General features: G+C 39.3%; 2 protein-coding genes and 1 long non-coding RNA gene across 5 annotated transcripts in view; 2 read left to right on the top strand and 1 right to left on the bottom strand.

Annotated features, from left to right (window-relative positions):
* The window catches only part of acp1 (acid phosphatase 1), a 13,959-nt gene extending 2,110 nt beyond the window's left edge, over positions 1–11,849 (top strand). Inside the window, exons 3-7 of one of the 3 annotated variants that reach the window (XM_087172379.1) lie at positions 434–547; positions 608–721; positions 7,049–7,110; positions 8,002–8,107; positions 11,534–11,849. In XM_087172379.1, the coding sequence (XP_087028505.1) occupies positions 434–547; positions 608–721; positions 7,049–7,110; positions 8,002–8,107; positions 11,534–11,611 (474 nt within the window). In that variant the 3' untranslated portion in view covers positions 11,612–11,849. The remainder of the gene's footprint in view (positions 1–433; positions 548–607; positions 722–7,048; positions 7,111–8,001; positions 8,108–11,533) is intronic. The other 2 variants (XM_023400497.1, XM_023400496.1) reach the window with 2 other exon arrangements.
* A 1,661-nt stretch (positions 11,850–13,510) lies between these two features.
* alkal2a (ALK and LTK ligand 2a) lies at positions 13,511–17,597 on the bottom strand. The gene is made up of 6 exons (XM_023400467.2): positions 17,246–17,597; positions 16,229–16,592; positions 15,707–15,760; positions 15,408–15,488; positions 15,211–15,285; positions 13,511–14,442 (listed from the first exon to the last, which is right to left on the bottom strand). Exons 2-5 carry the CDS (start codon positions 16,521–16,523, stop codon positions 15,221–15,223), a joined length of 495 nt encoding a protein of 164 aa, XP_023256235.1. The 5' UTR covers positions 16,524–16,592; positions 17,246–17,597; the 3' UTR covers positions 13,511–14,442; positions 15,211–15,220.
* A 237-nt stretch (positions 17,598–17,834) lies between these two features.
* On the top strand, positions 17,835–25,545 carry LOC147819517 (uncharacterized). Its single transcript, XR_015436862.1, has 2 exons — positions 17,835–21,888; positions 22,160–25,545. It is a non-coding gene; the product is annotated as an uncharacterized LOC147819517 (long non-coding RNA).
* Positions 25,546–25,963: the final 418 nt, after the last annotated feature.

The raw sequence follows: 25,963 nt of genomic DNA, 5'->3' as shown, positions 1-25,963 counted from the left end.
CCCCCCCCCCCGGATAGCATGCCCCCACTGCTGAAAAAAATCCTAGAGGAAACACTGATATTCATACATGAAGTAGTGGTGGTACTGGAGTAATATCGTTTGTCATTATCAGACCTAATAATGCATAATAATGACTTGGTGGCAGTCAATAGAATGTGAATTATTGCGGGATGTGTTTCATTCAGAACATTTGACATACTGTACCAGTCAAAAGTTTGGACACACTCTGCCATTCACTTGGAAAATGGAAAAGTGTGTCCAAACTTTTGACTGCTACTGTAAATTCCAGCTGTTGAGTCTCACTTTTAATTCTGTCCTCAAGAGTAAACCATAGTCCTGCAAATGCTGCACCACCTACAGCTTCTCTTTATCTGAGCGTATGAGTCATTTTTACTGTGTTATTGTTCCCCGTACTCTGCTTTGCCCTGCCTAGTGGAGGATAGACAGTGCTGCCACCTCCACCTATGAGATAGGAAACCCTCCAGACCACCGTGGCCAAGCTTGCATGAAGACGCATAGCGTGCCCATGAGGCATGTGGCCAGGCAGGTACGACCATCCCTCCCTTGTAGTAGTTAGCGTCCCCTTTTTTGCTCTCTGTTGTTGCAGTGGGTCATAGACAGTGGTGCCACATCTGACTGGAATATAGGCAGCTCACCGGACGCCCGCGGTCTGGCTTGCCTCAGGAAACATGGCATTGAGACGAGCCACAGGGCCCAACAGGTACAACCAGATGTCCCGTGGCTCCTCTCACCTGATTCATGTTTGTGTATATGACTGAAGTTGGTAAGATGATGTCTACTAGACATCCAGTGGCTGTAGCCCTGACACTTATGACTAGCTCGCTGTACCTTTGGTTTAGGACAGGTTCAGTTAAATTGTTATTTTACTGAGTTAAACAAGTTCAACATGATTGTTCTGACAAAACAAGCACAGGTTCAGCTGAACTGCAGCTAGCTGGATACAAAGAACGTACCTTAAATCCAAACATGGGTGATTCAAACACCACGTACCAGTTGTCAGTATAGTGATACTATATGTTCAGTTTTTTATTTTTCCTGGGAGAGAAATATATATATATATATATATATATATATATATATATAAGAAATAGCAATTAGTTATTATTAGTAAATTTCTTTGCACCGTAATACACAACATAACAAACTCTAAATAGATAGTTACTCAAGTATAATAAATGTCTTGATAATCTAATGGAAAAATAGGAAATTAGTTTCTCATTTCTAATTTCAAATTATCCAATTTAACTTTGGGTTTCATTATCTGCATTTAAAATGTAAGAGAAAATCCATTTTATGTGAAATCACTAATACTTACTACTTTTATTCTAAAAGTACAATAATTTTAATGTAAATTCTAATATAAATTTTTTTTAACAACACCAGAATAAGTAATACAAAACATCTCATTGTAGAATTTCCCCCCTGTAGTAAAATGCTACATAAAACTTTCATTTCTGTTGCTTTGCACTTGATGTACACCCAAATTGCTCTATTCATGAGCAGTAAAATCTATTAGCCTCCATTAATCGGCAGTGGTTTATGGCCTAATTTACTGAGAGGTGTCCTTTTGCATGAATTGGGTTAGTGGTGTGTGGTGGTGTGTGTTATTATTTAGTTGCCTTGAGTATTCATTCATCTGGCTTTAATAATGATTTGACACAGATGAGCCACATTTTCTAATCTGTTTCATATTTACATGGGAGTTGCCTTTGAACCCCCATATGTGGTGAAAGACATTAACATATCTTTCAATTAAAAATTATTTGAGAAATAAAGTAGAAATAAAGTTGATTGTGTTCAGCAAGTTTTAGCCCAAACCTCAGATACAGTGACCTCTTGTGACAGTTAGGTGAACTCTGCAGGACGCAGCAGCTGGGTTCAACTTCTGAGGACGCAAGAATAGGGTTTAAGAGACCACATGACTCCTTTCAGACTAGACAGGTTTAAACTTTCTTAAACTGTCTTACGATATAAACTGCAACTTCATGTTTCAGCTGTGCTTTTAACTGAAGCACACAAAGTTAAGTGAGCAAATTTCTAGGAAGACAGGAGACATTTAATTGTCAAATCAAAATTATTTTATTTCTTGCACAGAATACACAAGTATCACGAATCACGTCAAGTATTTGGTGTCTACAGTGTATTCAGTTCTGTCTTTGTGCCCATATGCCTCTAATGAATGAGCCAGTAGAGCAGTTAAAATGTGCTTTTATTTCTTTGTTGCTTTGTACTTTCTTTCTTTTTCTTTCTTTTACATATGTAATCTCTTCAGGAACATTTTTTTCTAAACTCTCTAAGTAACAACATACATGGTAATTAAACCGGTTTTCCACATACTTGAATTGAGAGTTCTCACAATTTTCCAGGTTTTCTGACATGAATTTTGAGATAGTTGTGTTACTATCTTATGGATACGCAGAAGGGTGACAAAATAAAGTGAAAACCTGATGGGAGTGGGCATATACTTTGGCCACCTGTCACTAGATCTTTACTCAGCTATTCACCTTTTGGAGATTTTGGAGCGACATGTTAGAGCTAATGCTCTGTCAGAACTATTTTGCAAGACATGTTGTCCGACCACGCTGAAATTAAGTCATTATACCTGATCTGAACAGCCGCACTGGTAGGTGGAGTTAATAGCTGGCCCTCATAGAAGTGAGTGGGTGGGGGCATTTTGAGGCAGTCTCTCCTGGAAGACATTCATAGTGTTGCAGTTGGTTTTTCACATTAAAAATGACAGAAATAATTCTGTCAAGAGAAGAAAAAAATGAAAGAAATTCAATGCCTGTCTCCTTTCTTACCTGCACACAGCTGGTGTCGATTTTGGAAAGTTACAGAAGCAGTTGGAGAAAGTTGTGGGGGATGGGGTTTCCGACTGTCCGATAAGCTGTTTGAACAGAGTATACTGGCCCCTTCAGTCAGTTTTCCTGTACCACCATCATCAAAACATCACGAGGTAATATTTTATTAAGAACAAGGTTCATTCCTCCAGTCCAGTTCAGATACTTGGACAATCGACGCCAAGGAGCATTGAAGCTGTTTTGGAGGTTCATGGTGGAAAAACACCTTCCTCATGGCAAAGACACACATTATGGTTGTTTGGACGTGATGACTGATCGGACCAGTTTGAAATGAGTATGTTCCAGTCTCGTTCAGTCACCAGATAAAATCGTACAGTTGGTGGTGTTGATAGATTTGAATTGTTTGTCTTCTGACCCAGTCTCCGCCAATGTTTCTCTTAACGATTATTTTAAACATCCAACACATAACATGAAGCAGGAGAAATAATTGTATAACAGTCCATGTTGCTGCAGTATCTCATCCAGAAGCAGCATTTTACTTCAGTTTTCTGCATGGATTGTAGCATGCTGTTATTTATTTGCTTCTTTCCGACTGCTGAGAATAAAACAATCTCTGAATATTGTTGGAAACTGTGATATATTATTTTTCCAGACTAACTAACGGATTTAAGCTGGTCTTCAGGTCTTAGCCCCAGTTTAAGATGTTTGTGTTTTCCTTTAATTTGTCACCCATCTGCATGTAGTGTGAGTTTGATTGTCTGTGAAAGTGTTAAAGATTGCGGCCAGGATTGTGTCCACATTGCTGTGCAAAATCATGGTACCTGTGGTGTTTATGAAATCCATTCTAACAGTCATTGTATCACCTTGCAGCATGTGGTTCAAATCCTGAAACAGGACTGAAATTACACCAAGATGTTTGTCCATGTAGGGCCTTCAGGCTTTATGCTGTGTTGGTTTATCCTCAGTGCAAGTCTTACTCCCCTGTGACCTTAAAACACTTTTTTTTTATTTTTCCCTGTAAGAACTCTGAGGTTTCATCCTGTCTCGTTGGTTTGTCTCTCTGCAAACCCGTTGAGTCAGACCCTCGTCTGATCTCCTCAAAGCATGTATGGGGAAGCTCAACCCTTGGCTTAAACCCAGCAAAATCCACACACTGAGCTTTGACAAGCTTTTGCTCTCTCCTCTTTTCCTTCATCACCCTTTTCGTTTCTATCACTAGCTTTTTCTCTCCTCCCTCTATCTTTTCCATACTGTCCCCCAATTTTTTACTCATTGAACTTCACTGAACCTCCGTCAGTGCCAGTATCCAAGGAAACTTACTAAGTGGGACGTTGTTTAAAAACCATGGTATCCCCAAATAAATAAACGTGTTTGTTTAATAAAGCAAACATGCTCCAAAGTGAACTGGAAAAGTTTATTTGGAGTGTTTAGTGCCTTACCAAAAATTCCCAACCGGACATTAGATTTAAGATTCAATATTTTAATTTCATAATCATCGATCTTATCATTGAGTCAACATTTTAGGAATGAACATAACTTTTAGCCAAAATACCATTATCCTGTTGCAATCACATTAATTTCACCTGTCATCATTTTGGTTTTGATACTTCACAGATACAAGCTGAGTTCAAGGTCTTTCCCACCAGCATTATGAAAGGAAGTGAAAATACACTCTGAATTCTACAACATCTGGCTCAGGGTGTTTTGGTAACACTCTACCTCAAAACCCTATTTAGCATTCATAGGTAGTATATAAACATTTATTAAATTTTTTAACTCACAATAATGTAGATATAAGCATTTATTAATGTATGTCACAACAACTATAACTCCTTATGTTGGCACTAATAAATGGAGGCTGGTATAAACAGATAATAAATAACAATATAGAAAAATGGGGTTGTAATGAAATATGACATCATAGGGGAAGTTGTAATTGTTGACAAATATTTTGCATTAATAGACACTTAAGAATGTTCATATAACTGCTTACAAATAACCTGGCATTGGGTCTTGAACCTCCCAGTTAATTTTTGATTTCCAAGTGGCGTCATCAACGGTTGTAGATCCAACCAATCAGAGCAACGAAAAGTGGCTCAGAGTGACAGAAAAATGTAAACACACAACAACATAAGTGCAGTTGTTTTTCCTTTGGAGAAAATGTACCATCCAGTTTGTTTAATACCGTCATGATAACACAGTCAATAGGCCTTTTAACATCAGCAGCAGCCATCTTGTTGTTAACGAAAACTCATCAGCGGTGCTCCTGTGTCAGTCATTGTATCAAACCCCGCCCCATTTTCGATGAATGGTTGTGACTGGCCCTACTAGTTTCTGAATGGATGGAAATCTGTCTGAATGGAAGGGGGGCCAAACTCATCTGCGCGAATAAGCATGAGCTCACTGTTTGGTCTGGTCTCCAGTTGGGCTTACAACTACATTATGTTTTCCAAAGATTCAAGTAAAAGTGCCAATTTTTACAATTTACTATTCAATGTTTTTTCCAGCCTCTTCTATTTATTATTATCATTATTATTATTATTAGTTGTAGTATTGTTAAACTTTACAGAGCAGGTCTCTTTGAGATAATGGTGTCTTGAACCCGCTGAACTTGAACTATGCTGTGTGTGTCTCCCTGCTCATTCTTCATTCACTTTAAAAGCCTCCTAGTCCACTGTTGGAGTGTGAGAGTGTGAGGTGGACAGGAGCGGAGAGATCAACGGCCTCTGTGATTATCATCACCAGAGATTATAACAGTGTGAGAAAGAGAGGGTACGAGAGTGTTCAAATGGAAAACACAATGATTGGACTCTAGTGGCCACAGCCAGACACTGTGGTATTCGAGATTTGGTACAATTTAAACAGTACACTTAACAGTCATGACAAACATCTGTTTACTGCTCTGCTGTTATGTTACTGACCATAGTTGTGTCTGTTGTTAAATGTGTCCATATCTCAACATCTGGAATATTGCAGGAGTTTTATTCATGTCTTGTTTTGGTTCCTCTCTTCTCTCATCTGTCTCTCGCTGCCCTCGCTGCCTCCCCAGCATTCCTATACATCGTCTCTCAGAATCTTTAAAAACTATTCAGGGTGCAGCCTGTTTTTTTTTATTTTTTTTATTTCTTATTTTTATTGCTGCTTGTTCCATTAAATCATCACGAGTACAGTGAGCACTTTGCACAACACTCCTCCACATGCCTACAGATGTGCAGCTCAGATCCCTTTCATAAGCAGATATCCCCGCGAGTCCAGAATGATGTTAAAGTTGTTATCCTCAAGATTTCAGTCCTAGTTGATTTGGCGACACCCATGGGTGTGTGTTTTAAAACTAAAAACCTTTTTTTTTTTCTCCAGAAATACAACAAAGGAGCCACTGGAGTATTTTTCACACCACAGCCAAACAAGGTTGTTTGTCAAATAGTTCAGATGGCAATAATTGCAACCGCGATCTGATTTCATGCTGTGCACGGCTTGAGGAGTTTTCCACACAACAGCAGTGCGCAGTAAAGTTGGCCATCTTGCCGGGGAGTAACAGCTTTTCATGTAACAGCACACTGTGGCTGCTGCTTCTTGTTTTATTATTCCCTTGCAAAATTGAAAATGATAAACTGACGAAGAGATGACGAACACAGTGCGCTTACTGTGACTGTTTCACAATAAGAGCCGCCCCATGTTTTGCTAGTAAAATTTCTTTGTAAACAAACAAAAATCATGATAACATTCAGTGTTACTCACCGAAGCATATCCTTGAGGTCAAACAAATGCGTTAAATACATTGGCTCCTGTAGATCTCTGGAATAGTTTGAAACCACTGGCGGAAATGTGTATCATGTCACTTGGGTGTCTTTGGGCATGAGGCAAACGAAACACGGACCCACTCACAAAATAAACTGATACTGGAATTCAAGATTCGAGAAAAATGAAATATTGCTCTGATACAGCCATAGGATTGTGAACAGTAAGAGATGAAGTAAAATTAACCATAAACAAAAAAAAAATGAGCATAAACAGAATTGAAAGAGGGACATCTTAAGGACTACAACTCTTAAATGTGCATTTCAGTGACCAGACGGCCTTTATCGTTGAATTGGAAGTGACTGATTTTTACTGCATAAGATTGAACCCTCTCTCCAGGAGCAGAGAGAGGCTCCGCAGGCCGTGTTGTTTCCACACTCAGCCAAAAGTAATATTTGTTTTGTCCTACATTTCTTTCCCTCTTCCAGGTGACCAAGGAAGATTTCATGAGCTTTGAGTACATTCTCTGCATGGACGAGAGCAATTTGAGGTACAGTATTTCAGCCAACGGCAGCAGTATTTGTATTCTCTCTGGATGTGGCTCACAGTTAGACACACAATGGCTGAAAGCACAGGTGTAATGTGTTAAGTGTCCCGCCTTACTTAATGGTTGCCTTGGTTTAAAAAAACAAAACAAAACACATTTTGTCTTGAAATATGGATCAAGGCAGGTTGTCCCTTTAACGGCGGTCTTGACAGTGATGTGTGCTACTCCTTCACATAAACATGAAAACGGTGGTAACATTGAGCTATAACTAACGTGTAGGTGAATGCCTCCTTTTAATGAGCAATATCCTTCCTTAAGCTCTTTCCAAAGGTCAAGGGGAGGGATATTTTTTGCTACTTTGAACGTTTAGGGATCATTTTGAGATCACATGCCTATGGCAGATCTGATCTGTAAGCAGCTTACTGAGTTCTTTGGATGCCTCGTCTTCGCTCTTTGAGCACTTTTTTCCCCTTTCTCTCCCACATTTTTTTTTCTGCACAAATGTTAAGCTGACGAGACTGAGAAAATGAGACCCTGTCCTAGACAAAAGGCTAATCTGTCCAGGTTTTGTTGTCTTTATTAGAAGTGTTATATTATATTTAACTCCTGTCTGAGTTACAGGGGTGTGAGTGACTTAGCTGATATGAATGTTATGTTTACTGTTGCGCTTTAGGAAGTTAAACATATACAAAAATGTCAGTATTGTGGATTTGTAATATTCTGTCTTTTAAACATGACAGCACTGGATGTGCTCTTTCATCTAAATGGCTGAAAACTTTAACATTATGTTTTTTTGGGGGGGGGTTTTTGTGGTCCAGATATCACGTGTTGTTAGATCCTTTTTTGTTTTCCTTTTTTCCTTGTGGAGTTATGTGCTTTCTCTTGTCTTCACAGTGACTTGAAAAGGAAAGCAAACTCTGTTAACAACTACCGAGCAAAGATTGAGCTTCTTGGTTCATATGACCCTCAGAAGCAGCTGATCATCAAAGACCCATATTATGTAAGTCTAGTAAATTCTCATGTTCAATGTTTTAATGCATAATAAAGATGGTTCCTGAGTGGTTTTTATTACACCCCCCCACCCCAATTGGGGGGGATTTGATGAATATTGTTGGGGCAGCAGCGAAATGAAAAATATATTGAATAAGTTTGGAAACAGGATAATAAATGTAATGTTCTGTTTATCTCCAGTTAAACTCCGTCCTACTACTAAACTTATTGTCCTGCTGCTGTAAAAACTGACTATTTGACCAAAAGTGTAGAAATGTGTGGCTGTAAAGTCCCCAAAAATGCCTGACTTACACCTGTTCGAGTAACATTTGCTAAAAAACTACAGAGCCCAGTTTTCATGAGATTTGTTGACAAAGAAAGCACAAGACAATCATATAAACTTCAAATAGTTGTCACTTAAAATCATTGCTTACAGGCCAAACAATGTAAAATGTGTAGTCTGAATTATCAAACTTACCTATGTTTTCTTTCTATAAAGCATACATTTAGGGAAATGGGAGTAAAATACATAACCATACATAAATATAGACTGTACCAATCATACACTTAGTTATTTATGCTTTATCAAGACCGTGTCGTAACATGATTCAAATGTTCCTAAATTTTGAATGGAGCATGGAGGTGTATCTTTTTCCGACCTCTGCCCACCTCAAACAAGTGAGACGAGCACGGAAAAAAACCCCAAAATACAGAAAATCTCTCATGTAAAAAAAGTAAAAAAGAAGGTTGTATTCATGGAAAACCCATTGCTCATAGTTAGAAGCTGATTGAGAACGTAGGTTTTCAAAGCATAAAACTGAAAAGCGTTTGATGGTGCACGACGAATGTAAACTGTCTATTCTGTTTGGAAATAACAGAAAATGTTCGTTATTTTCCTTCAATGGCTGTGCACCTGTTCAAAACATGACATGTCATGAGACGAATTTCACAGGCAACAAAATGTTACACAGTGGAATCACTTGGAGTGTATTAAAAGACCACAGTTTTGGACAAAACATGTCGGTCTTCAGGTGCATGTGGTAGTTCTGGAGAAAATTCACTCTCCAAAGGGAGAGATGGGATCATGTCCAGACACGTTTTATGAAATAAACAGCACTAAAACAAAACAGAGTAGACCTTACAGCAATGTCGGTTTCTATCTCTCTTGATCCAAATAAATGCTTAAATTTCAAACATCAAACATTTCTTACACAGCCTTTCCAGCCCAGGAAACACCACAATAAATGACTTTTACATGACTATTATTTAATTATTTGGATATAACTGTACAAAGTATTTTCTGGTTACAGATTGGTTTGCCTTTTCACGCTCCATGGCTCACTCATCCCTTTTGTTCCTTGCGTGCTTTCGCTGCAGTTAAAAGTCATGCCAAATGATTTGGACACGGGTCCTTAGCTGCTTTTTATCTTCTTGAGAGTTATGAGTGGGGAAAAGCAAGAGTGGGAAAATTGGAGGGAGTAAATGTTGGGGAAGGTTTGAAAGTTTGATTACTGATAAGTTGTCAAAATACAGTATGTTAAAAAATATATATAGCTTCCTAGGGACACTCAAACTTTTTATATAAAGTATATATATAAATACTTTTTATATTTTCATAACTTATCTAAATAAGTAGTAATGTATCTAAAAAAATTCCTGTGTGGAGAATGTGCAGCTACAGCTGTGTTGACCTAATAATGATGCATTTGTGCCTCTCTTGTGGAACCAGGATCCCAAGATAAAAAAAAAACAGTCATCAAATTATTACTGATGTGGCTGGAAGAAGAGGCAGTGGTTGACCACAGTTTATGTGACTGTAGTCAGTTGTATTAATTTGTCTCATATCTTGGCTTTAAACACCATGTTTCTTTCTTTGGTGATCAGTAAAAGTGTGTCTTTGTTTAGCTCTTTTTGCCAAAAGTAGGGGTGAATGTTCTTTACAGTCACTGTGGTTTGGACACTTAAAGAGGACTGGATTGTGGTCCCTTGCCAACAACCACATGGCATGACAGCAAAATGAGCAGCGAGGAGCAAGATGGTCACTGTTATTGTGTCAGAACAAATGGAGACATACTTTTCTTAACAGAATTCCTTTGTTATGGCCATCTCTTAAATACCTCTGGATCAGTTAACTCAATTATACAGTTTTTTCACTGTTTTCTGCAGTAATAACACCACCAGGCCTGTTGTTAGCCATGTTAGTGCACGCCTCCACGGATGCCACCACTGTTGTATCGATTATTGTGAAATTTTTCTACATACATTCACTGTCCCAAAGAGGATCAATTGTATTGACTGTGGTGATCCTCTGGCTTTTCCTGTAATGCTGCTATCTAGTGAAATATCTCAACAACTTTTGGATGGATTGCCATGGAATTTGGTTCAAACTTTCACGCCCAACCTCTGATGTTAGCATCTACCTCAAAGCGATGCTGCATCTACGTGCGTGGTTGTAGACTCGTCTATTTTAGTGTTACATGGCTCACAATTGTTTTTTGGAAAGAGAAACAGTTACTCGTTTAATCACATAGTCCATTGACAGAATATTCAGCAACTACTGATGATTGATTCATCCTTTTAGTCATTTTTCAAGCAAAAATGCTGAATAAATCACTGGCTACAGCTTTTGCAATGTGAGGGTTTGCTAAATTTAATTGTGTTGAGACACATTAAACTGATTATCATTGTAAATAATTTAAATATGTCACTTTGAGCTCTGAAAATTGTGCTGGCCATTTTGACAGTTTTCTTACATATCATAGTCTCAACAATTAATGTATTGGTTGAAAACATGGAAATGGAAGTGTTGTTTCAGTTACTACTCATGGTTACGTAAAATCTTGAAATTAATTCATGTCTCACCAAGGTCTCAGTTCACTTGTGAGCCAGTGGGTTATAAATATCTTTACATGTCAGACTATTCACAGAATTAAGTGTTGTTAAAAGTAATGAGGTTTTTCTGTGGTTGGAAATGTTTTTCCATATAAATCCATCAGGGTTTCAGCAAAAACCCACCTCTTTGAACCCCCAAGACCAGAGTTTCAAAAGTTATCCTGCTGCTCTTGGCAGTATATTGCTCCCTTATGAAAAGCTCTGTTACCAAATTTGAGTGTGGGCTTCAGCACTCAATAAATTGAAGCCAGTTGGCATCAGGATAGGATAAGTTTCCTTCAGAACAATTTAACAATTTGGTACTCGGATGGGGAGTAGAAATAATTTACCGGTTGAGTAAGAAACTGACATGTTTTTTTTTTTTGCTTTCAAACCACATCACAAAACTGGCTCTACATCTCAACAGCTTTACTGTATGTCATTTTATTTCAATTCTTTGCCACCAGTTTTAAACAAAAAGAAAAATCAAACACATGTATGTAATGATTCAGCTATCTGAAATGTATTTTAATTTCCTTTTTTATCTTTATGTTTTGTCCCTCAGGGAAGTGATGAAGACTTTGAAAAGGTGTACGAACAGTGTGTCCGCTGCTGCAAAGCCTTTCTGGAAGCAAACTCCTAACAGTCGTTCCTGAGTCTGTCGGGTAAACACCAATACTCATCCAAATATGTTTTGGCCATGTCACACAGGCACTCGTTATAATTCTGTTGTGGATGTCGCTGAAAGCACTTTTTTCAGTGTTGGAAATGTTATAAAAACCACACATTGTGTATGTTCAGAACAACGCTATGTGGGCGAGTGTGAAGACTGTAAATTCAAGAGAATAATAAAATGAATAAACAAATTCTGTTCATCTTTATATTTTGGAATACGCTATTTTTTTATATGAATGGAGATATCCTGAAGATGATGATGATGATTGACATCTTAGGCTCACAGGTCAAAGGTTGACACTGGGGTCAAAGAAGAAATGCTAATCTTCCTGGGTATTTAGCTGGATGCTTGGTGGTTAGGTTCATTTCTTTTCACTGCTTTTGGTTTTGTTTGCTGTACAACTCCTATAGAAATGTTTTAACAAATACAAAAAACATCAGGAATGTTCTCCTTCCTTACAGAAACAAAAGTTATTCTGCTTTGTGCTGAACACCGCTTGCAACTTAAATGGTGGGAATTCCATTGAGTTGGAATCATCAGTGCCAGTATAAATTACCATCTTACGCTCGCACACACGGTAGAGTTGTAGTTGTAGTTTCACAATAGTGGGTGATGGAACATTGAGAAAGGGCTGTAAAACATTAAACAAGGGTGGAGTTGAAGGACAGATGAACCAAATGATGACTGAGGGGTTTCCGGTTGTTGGAAGAATTGTTTTAGGGTGGTTTCCATGTCTGTGTATCTGTTAGAATTAGGGCCTTAACTGTGGTGGATGTGTGAAGCAGAGCTTGACTCAATTTGGTTTCAAACAAAGGAGATATATGTTTTTTCTGGGTTTCGTGAGTTAGAAAATGGTTTCAAGTCTTTTGGACACATTGTGATCCAATCTGTGCTTCGTTTGGTACTGAAACGTGGCACACAAGGCAAAGTAGTTCCGTAATGCCAAGCAACATGAGCAAGGCTAGGGGTTATTTACAAATAAACTCAACCAGATATAACCTATAATATAGAGTATAGTAACGAGAGTGGCCTTGTCGCATCTAACTCTCGGATAGAAAGTGAATAAGCATATTTCCGGTTCGCCATGCAGTGGGAATGTTTTCTTGTTATTTAACCCGAACAAATTGTGTTTTCTAACCAAATACTTGCTCCATACAATATTCATTATGAAAGAGTTGCATCCAGGGGTCTGGTGACACGGACTAACATTTCTGCCTCCGCTCCAATACAATGAAGATGAATGGAATTGAATTTGTGGCACTCTCGGCCTCAAAAATGACATGTAAGATAAACAACAGTGAAGTCTCTCACTGGAAAAAGAGTCTGAATTGGGTTTAAAGAATTAAAAAATTACGACAGCGACCAGGAGCATCCAGAGTTTGGGGAGCTTTGACCTTTTCCTTTCTCCTCATTTCCTGTCAACCCTGCTGTCACCATCACATGAAAAATACACCCCCAAAAGGGAGACGTATTGAAGGGTCACTTCACTCAAATTACAAAGAACTACTTCTTATTTCACCCATGGGCTCCCATTATTCATTGTCTGGATAATCCATAGAAAATACTGTGCACAGTGTTTGGCAAACTGAACCTTTAAAAGGAGCTTATTTCCCCTGTGTGAATATTTTTATGACTGAAATATGCTGACTCACTTTCTGCCAAGTGAAAAAAAAATTTTTTTTGCAATAACCTCTATTTTAAACAAAGCACACTTGACTCTCTGAGTTGACCTTTTTAAACAGTGGGAAGTTCACCAAATCCGTAGTCTCAGGACTTGGTCCAGTCATGTGGTCTTTCGGGGAGAATTTCTCGTTTGTTTCAAGACAGGAATGTAAAAGAAAATACTGCAAGAGACAACAAAGACCATTCATTTTGTACCAATCGTATAATTTATTTAAATATATTTCATTTTTAAATATATATATGTATTTAACACCCATTTGATAAATGCCAGTCACTTTAATTTAAGGTAGATAGGTGGATTCCTCCTATGCTTTGTTTTACAGTATGTACATGTTTCTCCTGGTGTAAATGGTCATGGCCTACATTATGTACAGTGGAACCATGTGACACTTCAAATATATAAATATAGACTGTACCACGTTCTACCAAGATCCACAGGAGGTCTGTGACTTACAACCGCCACTTCCTTTTAAACATGTCTTGCAAAGACACAGAGAAATGGTCATGCAGTTAATAATTTAATCACAGTTCTTTCTCAGTGTGAGCACGAGTGGATGAAACTATACCGTGACTGCCAGCCGGGGGTCTGGGAGAGCGTTTTGTCTGCGTAATAGGTAGTGCAGTAGTAGAAGGGATGGGCTAAACCCCAAACACTCATACAGAGCAAACCGATCACAGATGGCAAGTCATACTGAAAATAGTACATTTGGATTTTGCTCTTTTCTTAAAGAAATGAACAAAATAAAAATATGCAATCCCTTTTTCTTTTTGTTTTTTAAGCAACATCTTTTTGGATGCCAGCAGGGAAAAAATGTCTCCATGATTGTTTCTCTCGGCCACTTGTTTGTTTTTCTTCTCCACGCTTCAGTTTCACCATCTTTATCTTGGTCTGGTTTTATTGCGTTGTTGCTCCCTCACGGTGACAGCTAACCATCGAGGCCCAGCCAGAGCGATGGGTGGCAGTAATCCACGCCTTAGCAGAACAGACCTCACTGTAGGACAATACCGTGCCTAATATCAGTCAGAGTAATATTTATGCTTCCATCTAACTGTCCAAGGCACTTTTTTCCCCCAAGTTTTTTTTTTCTTCTGGAAAACTCGTGTTTGGCTTCAACCTGCAATGAAGAGGAAGTGGAATTTAGCATTGTCTCCAACTTGGCAGCACCTGACAAATTATTTCCTCCCCAAAAAGAATCACTAACAATAAATCAAGAAACTTGATTTGCCACAGATCTGCTGCTCCCACTTTACTGCTGCTAGAGCTTGCGTGTATTGAAACAGAGTACGTACCATCCCTGTCAACAGCTCTCAAAAACATGATCTTTACTCTGAGAACTCCAGCCCTTTCTTGCACAAGATTCTGTCTTAAGTAACTTTACTTAAATAAAAGTAGCAAGCACAGAGATAATACTCCATTACAAGTAAAAGTCCATTCAGAAATGTACTTTAGTAAAAGTGCATAGCCTAGCTATTAGCAAAAAAAGAATTAATTTAGTACCGATTATGTAGAGGGCTTTTTTAGTATTATATTGTATATAATATTGGGTTATTCACTCTGTAGTTTCATCTTTAACAATACAAATTTATAAAGTAATCATAGTCAAAATCTTAATCAGTATTTTTACAGCCTTAAATGTTTACTTTTACTAAAGTAAATGATCTGAATACTTCCTCTGCCACTGCCACTGCGTCCCTGGAAACTTTTGACACTATTATTGCACAATTATTTAACAAAATTAAATGTTTGCTCACGCTTGTGTGTCATGTGCACTAGTGTAGCTAAACCAAAAAGAGGCAACACACCAGCACTCACTATGTACACATCTTGTCTTCAACAGCATAAAACTTTTTTGTTTGAATTAGAGGTGAATCTATTGTATTACCTTGTGTGTGCTACCCCTCTGTGCACTGCAGGCTGCCGGCTAGCCGTGTGAGAAGCCGCGCACATCTTTTGAAGTCTGAGAAGAGAAGAGGACACAGAGACAGTGAGCGCTTTGCTTTTTCACACAACATGTTGACACTGGATACACAAAGTCATTCCTCACTTAAGTGTAAGAGAGCCAGTATAATGGCAGCTTACATGCAGGTATCGTGCATTCTCTGGTGTGGTGGTAGACTCTGTACACTTGCTTCCTGCACTTGGGACTAAAGTAGAGTGGACCTGAAAGAAGAAGAAAAAAAAAATGAGAGCAGGCATTAAGAACATTTCCAGCCCTGCGGCCACCTGCACGAACATCTGTTTTACATCCTTTATCTGAGACCGTCATTCACTTTTCTAGTGTTTTTGACCTCCTCAGGTATTCCGTCCTAAAACACATGGTTTCTTATAAACTTTCTCAATACTTGACAAAAAGACAGTCGTCTGCTGTGATACCTTACCTGTTATATGTTTTATAAATTTCTCCTTCTTTCTGAGGTCCCTGGGAAACACAACTGTGAAGAGAAAATAGGAAAGGAGTGTCAGGTTTAGCACTGCAAGTCTGAACCTATAGCTGCCATTAATTAGCAAAGACGTTCATTTTTATTACAAGGTGTATTTTCTTAGCAAAAATCTGTCACATCAACTACATCAGGGATGTTTTTCTGAATGTAAACCAACCCAGTGAAGGCAAATATCCACAACAACTAATGATGATAATACTGCCAGAAAATTGTCAGTTCACCTAATTAAAAAAAACCTCACTAGTAACATCTAATCATGTGCATAGTTTTGTGCCATTGACTATGTCCTGGGATGCCACTTCAGACAAGTTAACAGCCCTTTAACTCTATCCAGTGTGAATTCCCACCAGTCTACAGTGTCTTTGCAATATGGATATAAAAAATGTTCCAGTAGGCTACATCCTTCATTATACAGCATCCTCATGGGATCCAACATAAGGGTTCCGCCCAGCCACTCACCGACAGCCTGATCCCTTTCTGTTTTCAAGTTGCGTAAATCCTTTGGCTCCACCGAAGATGTCTTCACCCGCGATGTTGACGGGGCTTCCGTTTTCGCGGTGTGCCGACCCCGGCTCTCCTCCACATGTTTCACGATCTCTATCATCCGCCTCAGGTCGTGCTGCGCGTCCTTTCCGGTTGCAGCCGTAGTTGGGGCCGCTGAGGGCGCGCTCTCGCTGCAGTGGCCGGTAAGCGTGCACATCAGTAGCACCAGTCCCATAGTGAAGTGCTTGCGCAGTCCGTTCATAGCTCCCATAGATTGAGGAAAAAAAAGAAAAAGTGAACTTCTTATCCTACGCCTCTGGAGAAAAGTTAAACCGGACACCTGCAGGAAAAAATCGAGAAATGTCAAATCAAAGCGTTTCTCATATAATTTACTTTTATATGATCCAGAGCTCCACTAGACCCGCTGAGAACACAGTGGGAAGTATTGTAACTGCTGACTGATATTGTTAAAACCATAATAAACACTGAGATATGGCTTTGACTGTGGGCCACCAAGCTCTGCAAATGGGTTTCTTATGATTTTGTTTCATCATTGATTTAGAAAAAAAAAAAATCACGTTTGGACTCATTTGGCAAGTGCACGTACATAACATTGAGTTTCAATTGATGCAATTTGCGCACAACTTTGTGCAAAAACTGAAGTCACATGTGTTGTATAGGTCAAACATACCGCATCATAATCTTGATAATGCAAAGGTTTGCCACATTTTGATTAAACCAAGGCTACAGCCATTTTGGCCACACCATAGTACAAGTACAATTTTGGTATGAGCTATCTCGGCGACCAATACGTGGTTTAGTTACGTTTTATTTGCATAGAAATTTCTTTTGCGATACACATGCTGATCATTTGCACTAGATCGCAGCCGGACAAGTCGGTCTCAGAACATCAGCAGCCAAAACAAATCATGTGTCATCTGATCAAAGTGAAATATTTCAGAGATGGATGACAAGTTTATAAGATGTTTTTACCTTCAGGCCTATTTAGCCTCGTCAAATGCTGAATGATCACGTCTGGTGCGTCCAACAAAGATGAAAATGGAAATAAAGAACTGTGCGCAACTTTGGGTTTAGGTTCCTGCTTCTGTCCGGTCCGAAATATGACTTCTTAAATATTACTCTGATGCTACGCAGGAGGAAAAAAAAATCAAAGCTTCTGTAGTCATATAAGTACTCGCTGAGCATCTGTGGTCACATCCTCTGAACACCGGCCGACTGTGTTGAGAGAGTGGACGAGTAGCTGAAGGATCCGGTGCTCCAAGTCCCGTTGTGCGTGCGTCCTCGCTGGAGTAGCAGATCAGTCTCCCTGAAGTAAAGCTCACTTTTTATTCTGTCTCGTAGACGTGGTGACCTGTCCCTTGAGGGTTACTCCGTCGTGTCTGTGATAATAATAACACGCATTATTGGCGCTCCAGCAGCGGAAAGTCCACTTGAGTTGACTGACCTTGACTTGAACGCTGTGAGAAGTTTTCTGCGCCCCCCTCCTTTCCGTTTCTCCATTTATCTGTGCGATACGCGGTTACAGGAAGCCTTCCTTTCCTACTAATACTTCCACTGAAATTTCCAATCAGCCCAGTATTGAGCGCTGATACCAGCATCTTAGTGGAAGCACTCCCTTATCCTTTTTCTGATTCTCATAACCCCATTTAGAGCCATTGCGCGGTTTATGTCCATCATGGGAATTAAAACACAGTTACGCACCGTTTAAGGATGATTTTATGAAAATTAATTACGCTTTCAAACGTATTGCTCTGAAGTTTCTGGTCAGAGCATCCGACTACACAGCATAGTTAAGATTTTCTCCTCACTGGAGATTAGTCTGTACTAGCTCGCTGTGGTTGGTACAGCTTTTTTTTAAAGTCAGGATGTGCAATTGGCTCCCATGCCCGCCCACTTTTCGCCATTATCTGTTCAATGGTGTCTATTTGTTATAGCGACTTGGGCGAGTGCGTGTTTACACAGCGTGGCTGAGTAAAGTAACTCTTGTGGCCATGTGTAAAGTAATGCATTGGTGCTGAAAGGACAGCGCGCACTGTCACCCAGCTCCAGACCTCTTCTCTGAACATGTGATCTACAGCTGCCCGGGAGAACTTTAGTGGTAATGCTTTCCAGGTTCAGAGTGACTTTGCCCAAAAACTGTGCTGATTAATTTTATCGACCACAATGATGACAAAAAAGTATGGATGATGCTTGGTGTCTATGGTGATTCACGCCAGGATGAGTTGTCTTGTTTTTTCAGAAAGGATGGATTTCACTTTTTTGGAAGTGTAATGAGAAATTCACTGTAAAGCTGCTTGGATTAGGAAAGCTCATTCCCCAGGCACAGCAAATGTGCCTTGAGACTGCACGTGATTTCTGATGTTATGTTATGAATGGGAACCAGTGCAGTTATTAGAAAAGTCAAACTGATTGGTCAGCTTGCGGAACAGGGGGGTGGGGGTGGGGATGGTCACCAGGTTCTAAGGCCGTTTATAATAGACGTCCCCCCTAATGAAGGGAGAAACTACATCTGGAGCTGATCCTGACCTCTGACATGCCTGTGGAAGACTAAAGTGAATGTAATTTACCTACATAAAACAATAAAGTTCATCATTATCAATAAGATTAGCGCTGGACTGCAGTTCCCACCAAACTCATTATGATATAACAGCTGTAAAACATGCGACCAACTTTAATTTAAATACAATTAGTGTGGGCTATTTAGCCATCTTAGATTTTGATTTATGAATTTACTAGTGAAAAACACTCAAAAAATTGATTTTGTAGAATGCAAACTGCAAAATTTTGATATCAAATAATAAAGAATGAATAAATATTTCTTGAATTCACTGGTATGCTCAGTATTGACAGGCAGCAGTTTCAGCAGGGGGCGTCATTCTGCAGTGACTGCACATTAAAATCATCCAAAACGTTGCTCATATCTGTGCAGTCTTGTGCTCCCCGCTCTCGGAGTGCAGGGTTTCTTTCTGCCCCCCAGAGTTGGGAAGAGGTCAGCAGGCTGCAGTCGTTTTCCCGCCGTGCCCCCTTCCCCTGGAACGACCTCCCTGCTGACAGCAACCTGTCTGACTCCGTTTCAAATCCAAACTTAAAACTCAACTTAATGCCTTAACTTTCAGTTAGTGGCTTATTCTTTGGTTACTTCAGGCTTTGTACCTGTTAACATTTCTCCCACCATCGGGTCAGTCTCAGTCTCAATGAATCCATTAACCCTAGTAAAGGGTATAGCATACAGTCCATGATGTCCTGCTGACGAGGTTATTCTACTTTCTAATAGCCATTGCATCTATCTTACCCTCTGCTTCTTATTCTCCTCAGCACATGAGAGTCCTCCTTGTCTCTCTCTCCTCACGTGTTGGAGTCTTTCTCCTACACATATGAATGATGTGCTTGGTTTTGCCTCTGGCATGTTTGTGTAGTATGGTGGAGAGGAGGCCTTGAGTGTCAGGTTCTATCTGTTGGCAGCACCTGAAGCTGCTGGAAGTCCTCCCAGATCATATTCCTCATGAATATTTACAATCTATAATGGTGTTATCCAGATTGTCCATACAGTAAATCTACCATGTTGCTCAATGCTGTACACATGACAGCTACCCTGGAAGAGGGATCACTCCTCTGTTGCTCTTCTTGAGGTTTCTTCTATTTTTTCCCATTAAAGTTTTTTGGAGGAGTTTTTCCTTGTCCAGATCGAGTTTCTAAGACAAGACAGTATTATAATGCTGTAAAGATTGTTAAGCCCCTTGAGGCAAATTTGTGATTTGTGATATTGGGCTATATAAATTAAAGTTGACTTGACTTAACTTGACGCTTGTTCACAATAACAGATACTTAGCAAGCATTCTGGCTTGAAATGACTCTTGAAATCTTTCCATATAGATGGAGAGGGAAAGTGCCAAAAAGGAAACACACATACTCAATTTACACCACAGATGTCAGTTAAGAGGCTGTGTCTGCTGGGTCACGTCAGATCTCTTAACTTTCTATAGAATAGAAAAAAATACAGATATTAAACATTTTATTTTAAAAATGTGTGCAATAACATGTAAAGAAGGCAGGAGCAGTAATGATTGATGATTATACAGCTTAACTTTATTTGATAGCTACTCCATAATATAGTAACTTCCCTTTGTGATAATTTATTAGTTTTTGCAGTAAAGCACAAGTCCCCTGAGGGTTTGAGCTACAAAGAGAATGAAAAATATTAGTTCACTTTGGAGAATAGCTGTAAAAGTAGAAGTAAATTTACAAAATAAAACATTAATAATCTATGTGTGGACTTATTGGTCTGGTAAGTACTTTGGCACTTTATGAACAGGCGTATAACCTTGTTTAACCCAGTTCCTCTTCTCATGCAGTTTTATGACCTCTCTAAACTTTGGTAGTCACATGTGAAACTATGTTGTCCACAATGTGTAAGTCAATGATTCATGTTCATATGATTTTAAATAAGCCACATGTGATGAATCTCACAGATGCAGTGCAGTGGTCACTGGTTTCAACACCCTGATTGTCTCATTCTCCCTTTCCTCCTGAACTCTTAGTGATAGTTTCTTCTGAAAGACATTCTAATTAATTGATTAGAGGATGTGGTTGTCTTCCCATGAACGTGCCCCTCTCTTCCTGAGTTGCTTGTTCAAGTTGAAAACTTCACTTCCTCTTGGTGTTACTCAAGGGCACTCTTTCAACTTTGTCAAAGAGCGAGCGCTTCTCTGATTTTGGCCAAAGCAAAAGAATCCACTTCTTTAATCAAGGATGTTTCAAATATTTTCATCTTTGGGGGTCAGATAAACTGACATCGTTGATGCCTTTAAACTGACTGATGAAGTCCTGGGCTTGAAACAATAGATTTTAAATTGTGTGAAAACAGGAGACTTGTACTTTCATTTGCAGAAAAGATGTGTTTCAGACATAAACCGAAGTATGTACCTCTCTCTATGTTCCACCCAAAAATGACTTATCACTGTCCTGCTGACGGTATCCATGCAACACTTTCTCTCCATGTGTTTCTGGTTAAAGAAAATCCTCCTTATAGATAAAATAGATCCTTCTGAATGCTCTAGATTCTTGTTCTCTTCATTTTATCTTTCACAACGTCTTTATCTCTCTCTCTCTCTCATCACAGTGTTTCAGCAGGTGGTTGGCTTTTACTTTGCTATAACTTGAACTAAGTGTAGTAAAATGTGCTGCAGTTGAGTCAGTCAGCACATGTTTTGAATGTGGACATTTTAACCACACATGACAAAACAGGTCAGCTGCAGAAAACAGAATTTGCATGCATTTGTGGGAACACACACTATTGACCCTTTTCCACCTCAACTTTGCTTGACTTGTGTATTTTGGTTTTCAATTAGGCAAAAGTTGCGGATAGTATCTGGTTCCTGGAAGTCTTTTGGGTGTAAACTCCGTCGATGTTCAAAGTGAGCTGAGGCAATATAAAAAAGTTTTAAAAAACTTAAAAGGTTCTACAGATCTATCAGGGACCACAACGGCCAGAGTGGTTCAAACACAAAGAGTTGGAGGTGGTTTGAACCCTATATATGGACATAGAGCAGCAGGCAATGGGAGGACAGGCGGCCTTGACACGACCGTGGGTTTGTTGGAGTCCCTGATTGAGGATGGTAAGTTTTGTTTTTCTAAATGTTGACACTGCACTCTGCTTGAAAGCTTTTTTTTTTCTTTAGTTGGCTGGCTATTGGAAAGCTCACTTCTAACAACTAAACTTTCTGCACTAAAATTAAGAATCTGTGCTAACTGAAAATAATATAGCCTACTTGTATAACACTGCTTGAAAAGTAAATTGTATCCGCCTCAAATTGAGGCATTTACCAAAACAGAAATGATTAACTTCCTTTGCTTAACCACTTTTGTTATTTCTTCATTATTGTCCAGGCAGGAGAAAACATCAGGAACAGAAGTATCTGATTGTGCTGAGGGAGTTGCAGGCAGCAGATGTGGAGCAGCAAGAGCTGAGCCGGGCACAGCGAGAGCAGCATTTACAGATGACCGTCGATGATGCAACCTGAGCAAGGGAGCTGGAAGCAGTCTTGAGGAGGAGAGTTCTGTGACTACAGCCTTAAATCAAGCCCTCCTTAGTACGCTGAGCCAGCTTGTGCAGGCACTGAGTAGCCGCTTCCTTCCCCCTTATGCCTTAAGTATATTGCTTGTACCTTGCACTCATTTGTATTTACATTACATTTAACATCATATAACATTTGACTTGTGTATGTAGTTTGCTGTGTTACACTGAGTTGTTTGCATATAATTTGCTTTAATTGCGTTTGTTAAATAAACCAATAAACTTGTTACACATTTTCATTATGGTTTCCTATTTCAAGGACTTTAGCATTTAATTTACCAAATAGTAAACCCTGATAACTTTTAAAAAACAGTTCAGCAAAATTGTGGAATGATGGAATGAAAAATATATTTATGTTTAATACAGTAAAGACAAAATTAATAACAGGCTCTGCTGCTGTTGCAGGTGCATCCCACCCTTTGTCATAGTCCTCTCCATGACGCTTGGGAAGGTTATGCAGAGCACAGCAATGCAGCACCCTAGATTTGACATCACAGTCATTTCTCTTCACGAGGAGGCGCTGCCTTCCCTTCTGTCTACCAAAAGCAACTTCAACCACTAACTGTGCTCTGCTGATTTTCTGCTGTTCTGCTGACAGCCGTGAATTGTCAGGAATTGGTTTTAAGAGCTATTTCTGAATGGGATAGTCAAAGAGTAGCCAATATTCATCACCCCCCACCACTGGCCCCCCACCAAACTCAGAGAATTAGAGGCTGGCAAAGTACAAGCAGCAGATTATTCAGGAACCCTGAGTATCAGTGTGAGTGTTGGCATAAGCAGAATGCACGAGAGCCCAGATGTGTAAAATGGATCATGGACATGAGCCATTAGATGGAAACATGCCACTAGAAAAAAGCTTCCGTACCTGCTTCAACTACAGCAAAGGTCATTGTTATTGTTATTTCTTTCTTCTATTGTGATGTGAACTGAGAGTCTGCAGGCTCAGCTAGACAAGGACACTAACCGTGCTTTAAGAGCACTGAAGAAAGAAGTCATTGAAACATTTTCATAGTCTATGTGCTTGTTGAGCAACTTTTACCGGAATGAATTATAGCTTTCAAAAATATCTCATGGTCCTCCTGAGTGGATGGAGTAGTCTACATGGTGGGAAAACTTGGCTCCTGTTCCCTCTTTCAAGATGGTCCTTTTCCTTGAATGTGAATGACTGCCTTGATCTTTTTCTGGCTGTCCACTCACTCCTGGCTGCTGATGTTGACTCCCTCCTAGTTAAAGCTGTGACCGGGTTCGGTCTTGTGTTCACAGACAGTGGATGTTGAAACATTGAAAATGTATGTTGGACTTCCGGTGGCTCGACAATCAGCATGGCAGCATAGAAAGGAGCTCTTGCATCGGAAGTAATTCAAATTCCTCACTTGGTGGAAGTGACTTATGATAAGCTAGATGGAAGTAGAAATTCGAAAAGGCGCCAATACAAGTGAAACCTGCAAGGGTTGAAAATGGCGACAAGACGGAGGACGGGCCCTCACCAATTATACTCAGCTCCCTCCAAAAAGTTGTGAGTGAGGTGATAGATGAAGGCATGTGGGACCTAAACCCAGAAATGAAAAATGAATTGTTGCAGATCTGACTCAGTTTTTGAGAAGATATTAAAGTGCAATTGGATGAGCTAACATCCGGGAATCAATCGGCAAGTCAGACTGGAAACCCAGTCTACTTTTGGAGAGATTTGCGAAAATATTTGATCCATTTCTTTATTACCCCCAATCAGAAATCCTAATGAAGTGGGTTTCAGTATTCTCTCTGGAGGGAGTGTGGATTGGTTTCAGTGGACCGCATACACCTTTCTGTAACTTCAAAATATTTTGAAAGGTAACGCAAGGTAAAAGCGTAAAAGCGACACATACCTTTTGAAGATTTTTATGGCTGCAAGTAAAAAAATAGTTACAAAGTGCTGGCAACATAGGGACCCTCCTGTCATTGCCCTCCTTAATCAACATAATCAACTCTATTAGCTCAGTGGAAAAAAATACTCTGCTATGATTACTACTAAACACACCTACGATCAGGCCTTGTTGTCCCGCCCACCACCGCTGCTTGCGCTAGGTTGACAGGTGAAAGAGCAGAAAGTATCAAGATGGTTATCCACACATTTCAGCCTCAGTCAGACCGAGACTGATGTATCAGTCTGTTATTAGTTATAAGATTTATCAGAACATTTATCATAGTTATGTGTTAATGTTGTTTGTTAACTTGTAACTGGTAGTGGCTGAGACAGTTGGCTGTGCTAAGGCAAACTCTTGCTCTCAAGTTTTGGTGACAGGTGAAAGAGCAGTGCGTATCAGGATCGTTAGCATTAGAGGAATCATTGGAGAGACTCAGCCATATGTTTGAGTCTCAGTCAGACCCAGATTCACATGAGGAGTCTGTTGTGACCAAAACTGGTGACTAGCAGACGAATCAGAGCATTAGCTTGCAACTGGCAGCGGCTGACACAGTGTTAATGGTTATGCTAAAGCAAACTCTTGCTTTCTGTACTGACGAGGTTTCAGGTTTGTTTTGCCCGTCCCTGCAAGTTGACAGGATTGTTTCCTTACGTTATATGACATGTGAATCCCTGGCTGTCTGATTACGTTTTTATGAGATTTTCATTGATTCACTGTAGTTCCAAGGTGGTAATATGCAGTCATGGTGTCAACTGCTTATTTCACTCATGATATGTTTTATATAAAAAACACACAATATGGACATGATAACAAGGTTAAAAACTTTTTTATTTTGATCAGAAACTATTCTATCTTTAACTATTGCACTTTCTCTGTCTGAACCTTTCTATATGCACAATGCACTGTACCTGCTCTGTTATTTATTTTTTGTTGATTATGTGGTAATGTCCCAGATCTCATCTGTTCTGTTTGAATACTAAAATTAAAAAAAAATGAAAGCATTAAAAAAAGAAAGAAAATGTCTTCACCCGCCAATTTTACTCAAAGGTCATCAAGAACTGAAACAGGTCACTTTGATAGAACTTTAATATCGCAAGTCCTGTTCAGTCATAAAAATGTGTTTTCATCTGCCAATTTCAAAGAGATTTAATAGTACGGCAAATTATTAACAGCCTCGTACTCCCACACAAGTGTTTTCAATTACTGTAGTAATGCAGGCATGTACACACTGTGTTTTTATTGATTTACATTATTTACCTCTACATTATTTCTTCAATTAAAATAAATTGTAAATATATAGTACTGTGCTTGAAATCACTATATTAATCATAAGGGCCTATTCAGAAGAAGAAAAAACATACTGATTTGGATGAGGTCATAGCTCATGTGCATCAGGAAGTACAATGCAATGCATACCGTTGCACCACCTCACTAACCTGTGTATGTGGCATTCCCTGTGCTCCGGCAGCGTCTCTGGTGTGGTGAGGTTTATAAAGTGAAGTGATTTGCTTCCTGATAAAATATTTTTTATTTTTTTTACAGTTGTTTTCCTCAAGTCAATTTGTGACTTTAATCTCAATATTACCCCCTCTCCGGCTCCATAATTTTCTCTTTTACCTACAATGGCTGAAATACACCGGCATAGTAAATTCAGTCAATCTCAAAAAAGAAAAAGAAAAAAGAAGTAATAATCTATGAATAGGCTTAAAAGAC

The sequence above is a fragment of the Seriola lalandi genome, unplaced genomic scaffold (genome assembly GCF_002814215.2).
Source record: "Seriola lalandi dorsalis isolate HSWRI2012SDOR001 ecotype SW California unplaced genomic scaffold, Sedor1 jcf7180002052504, whole genome shotgun sequence".
In the NCBI taxonomy this organism is placed as follows: domain Eukaryota; kingdom Metazoa; phylum Chordata; class Actinopteri; order Carangiformes; family Carangidae; genus Seriola; species Seriola lalandi.
The sequence above is the reverse complement of the archived record's forward strand: the minus strand, read 5'-3'. Positions and strand labels throughout refer to the sequence as shown.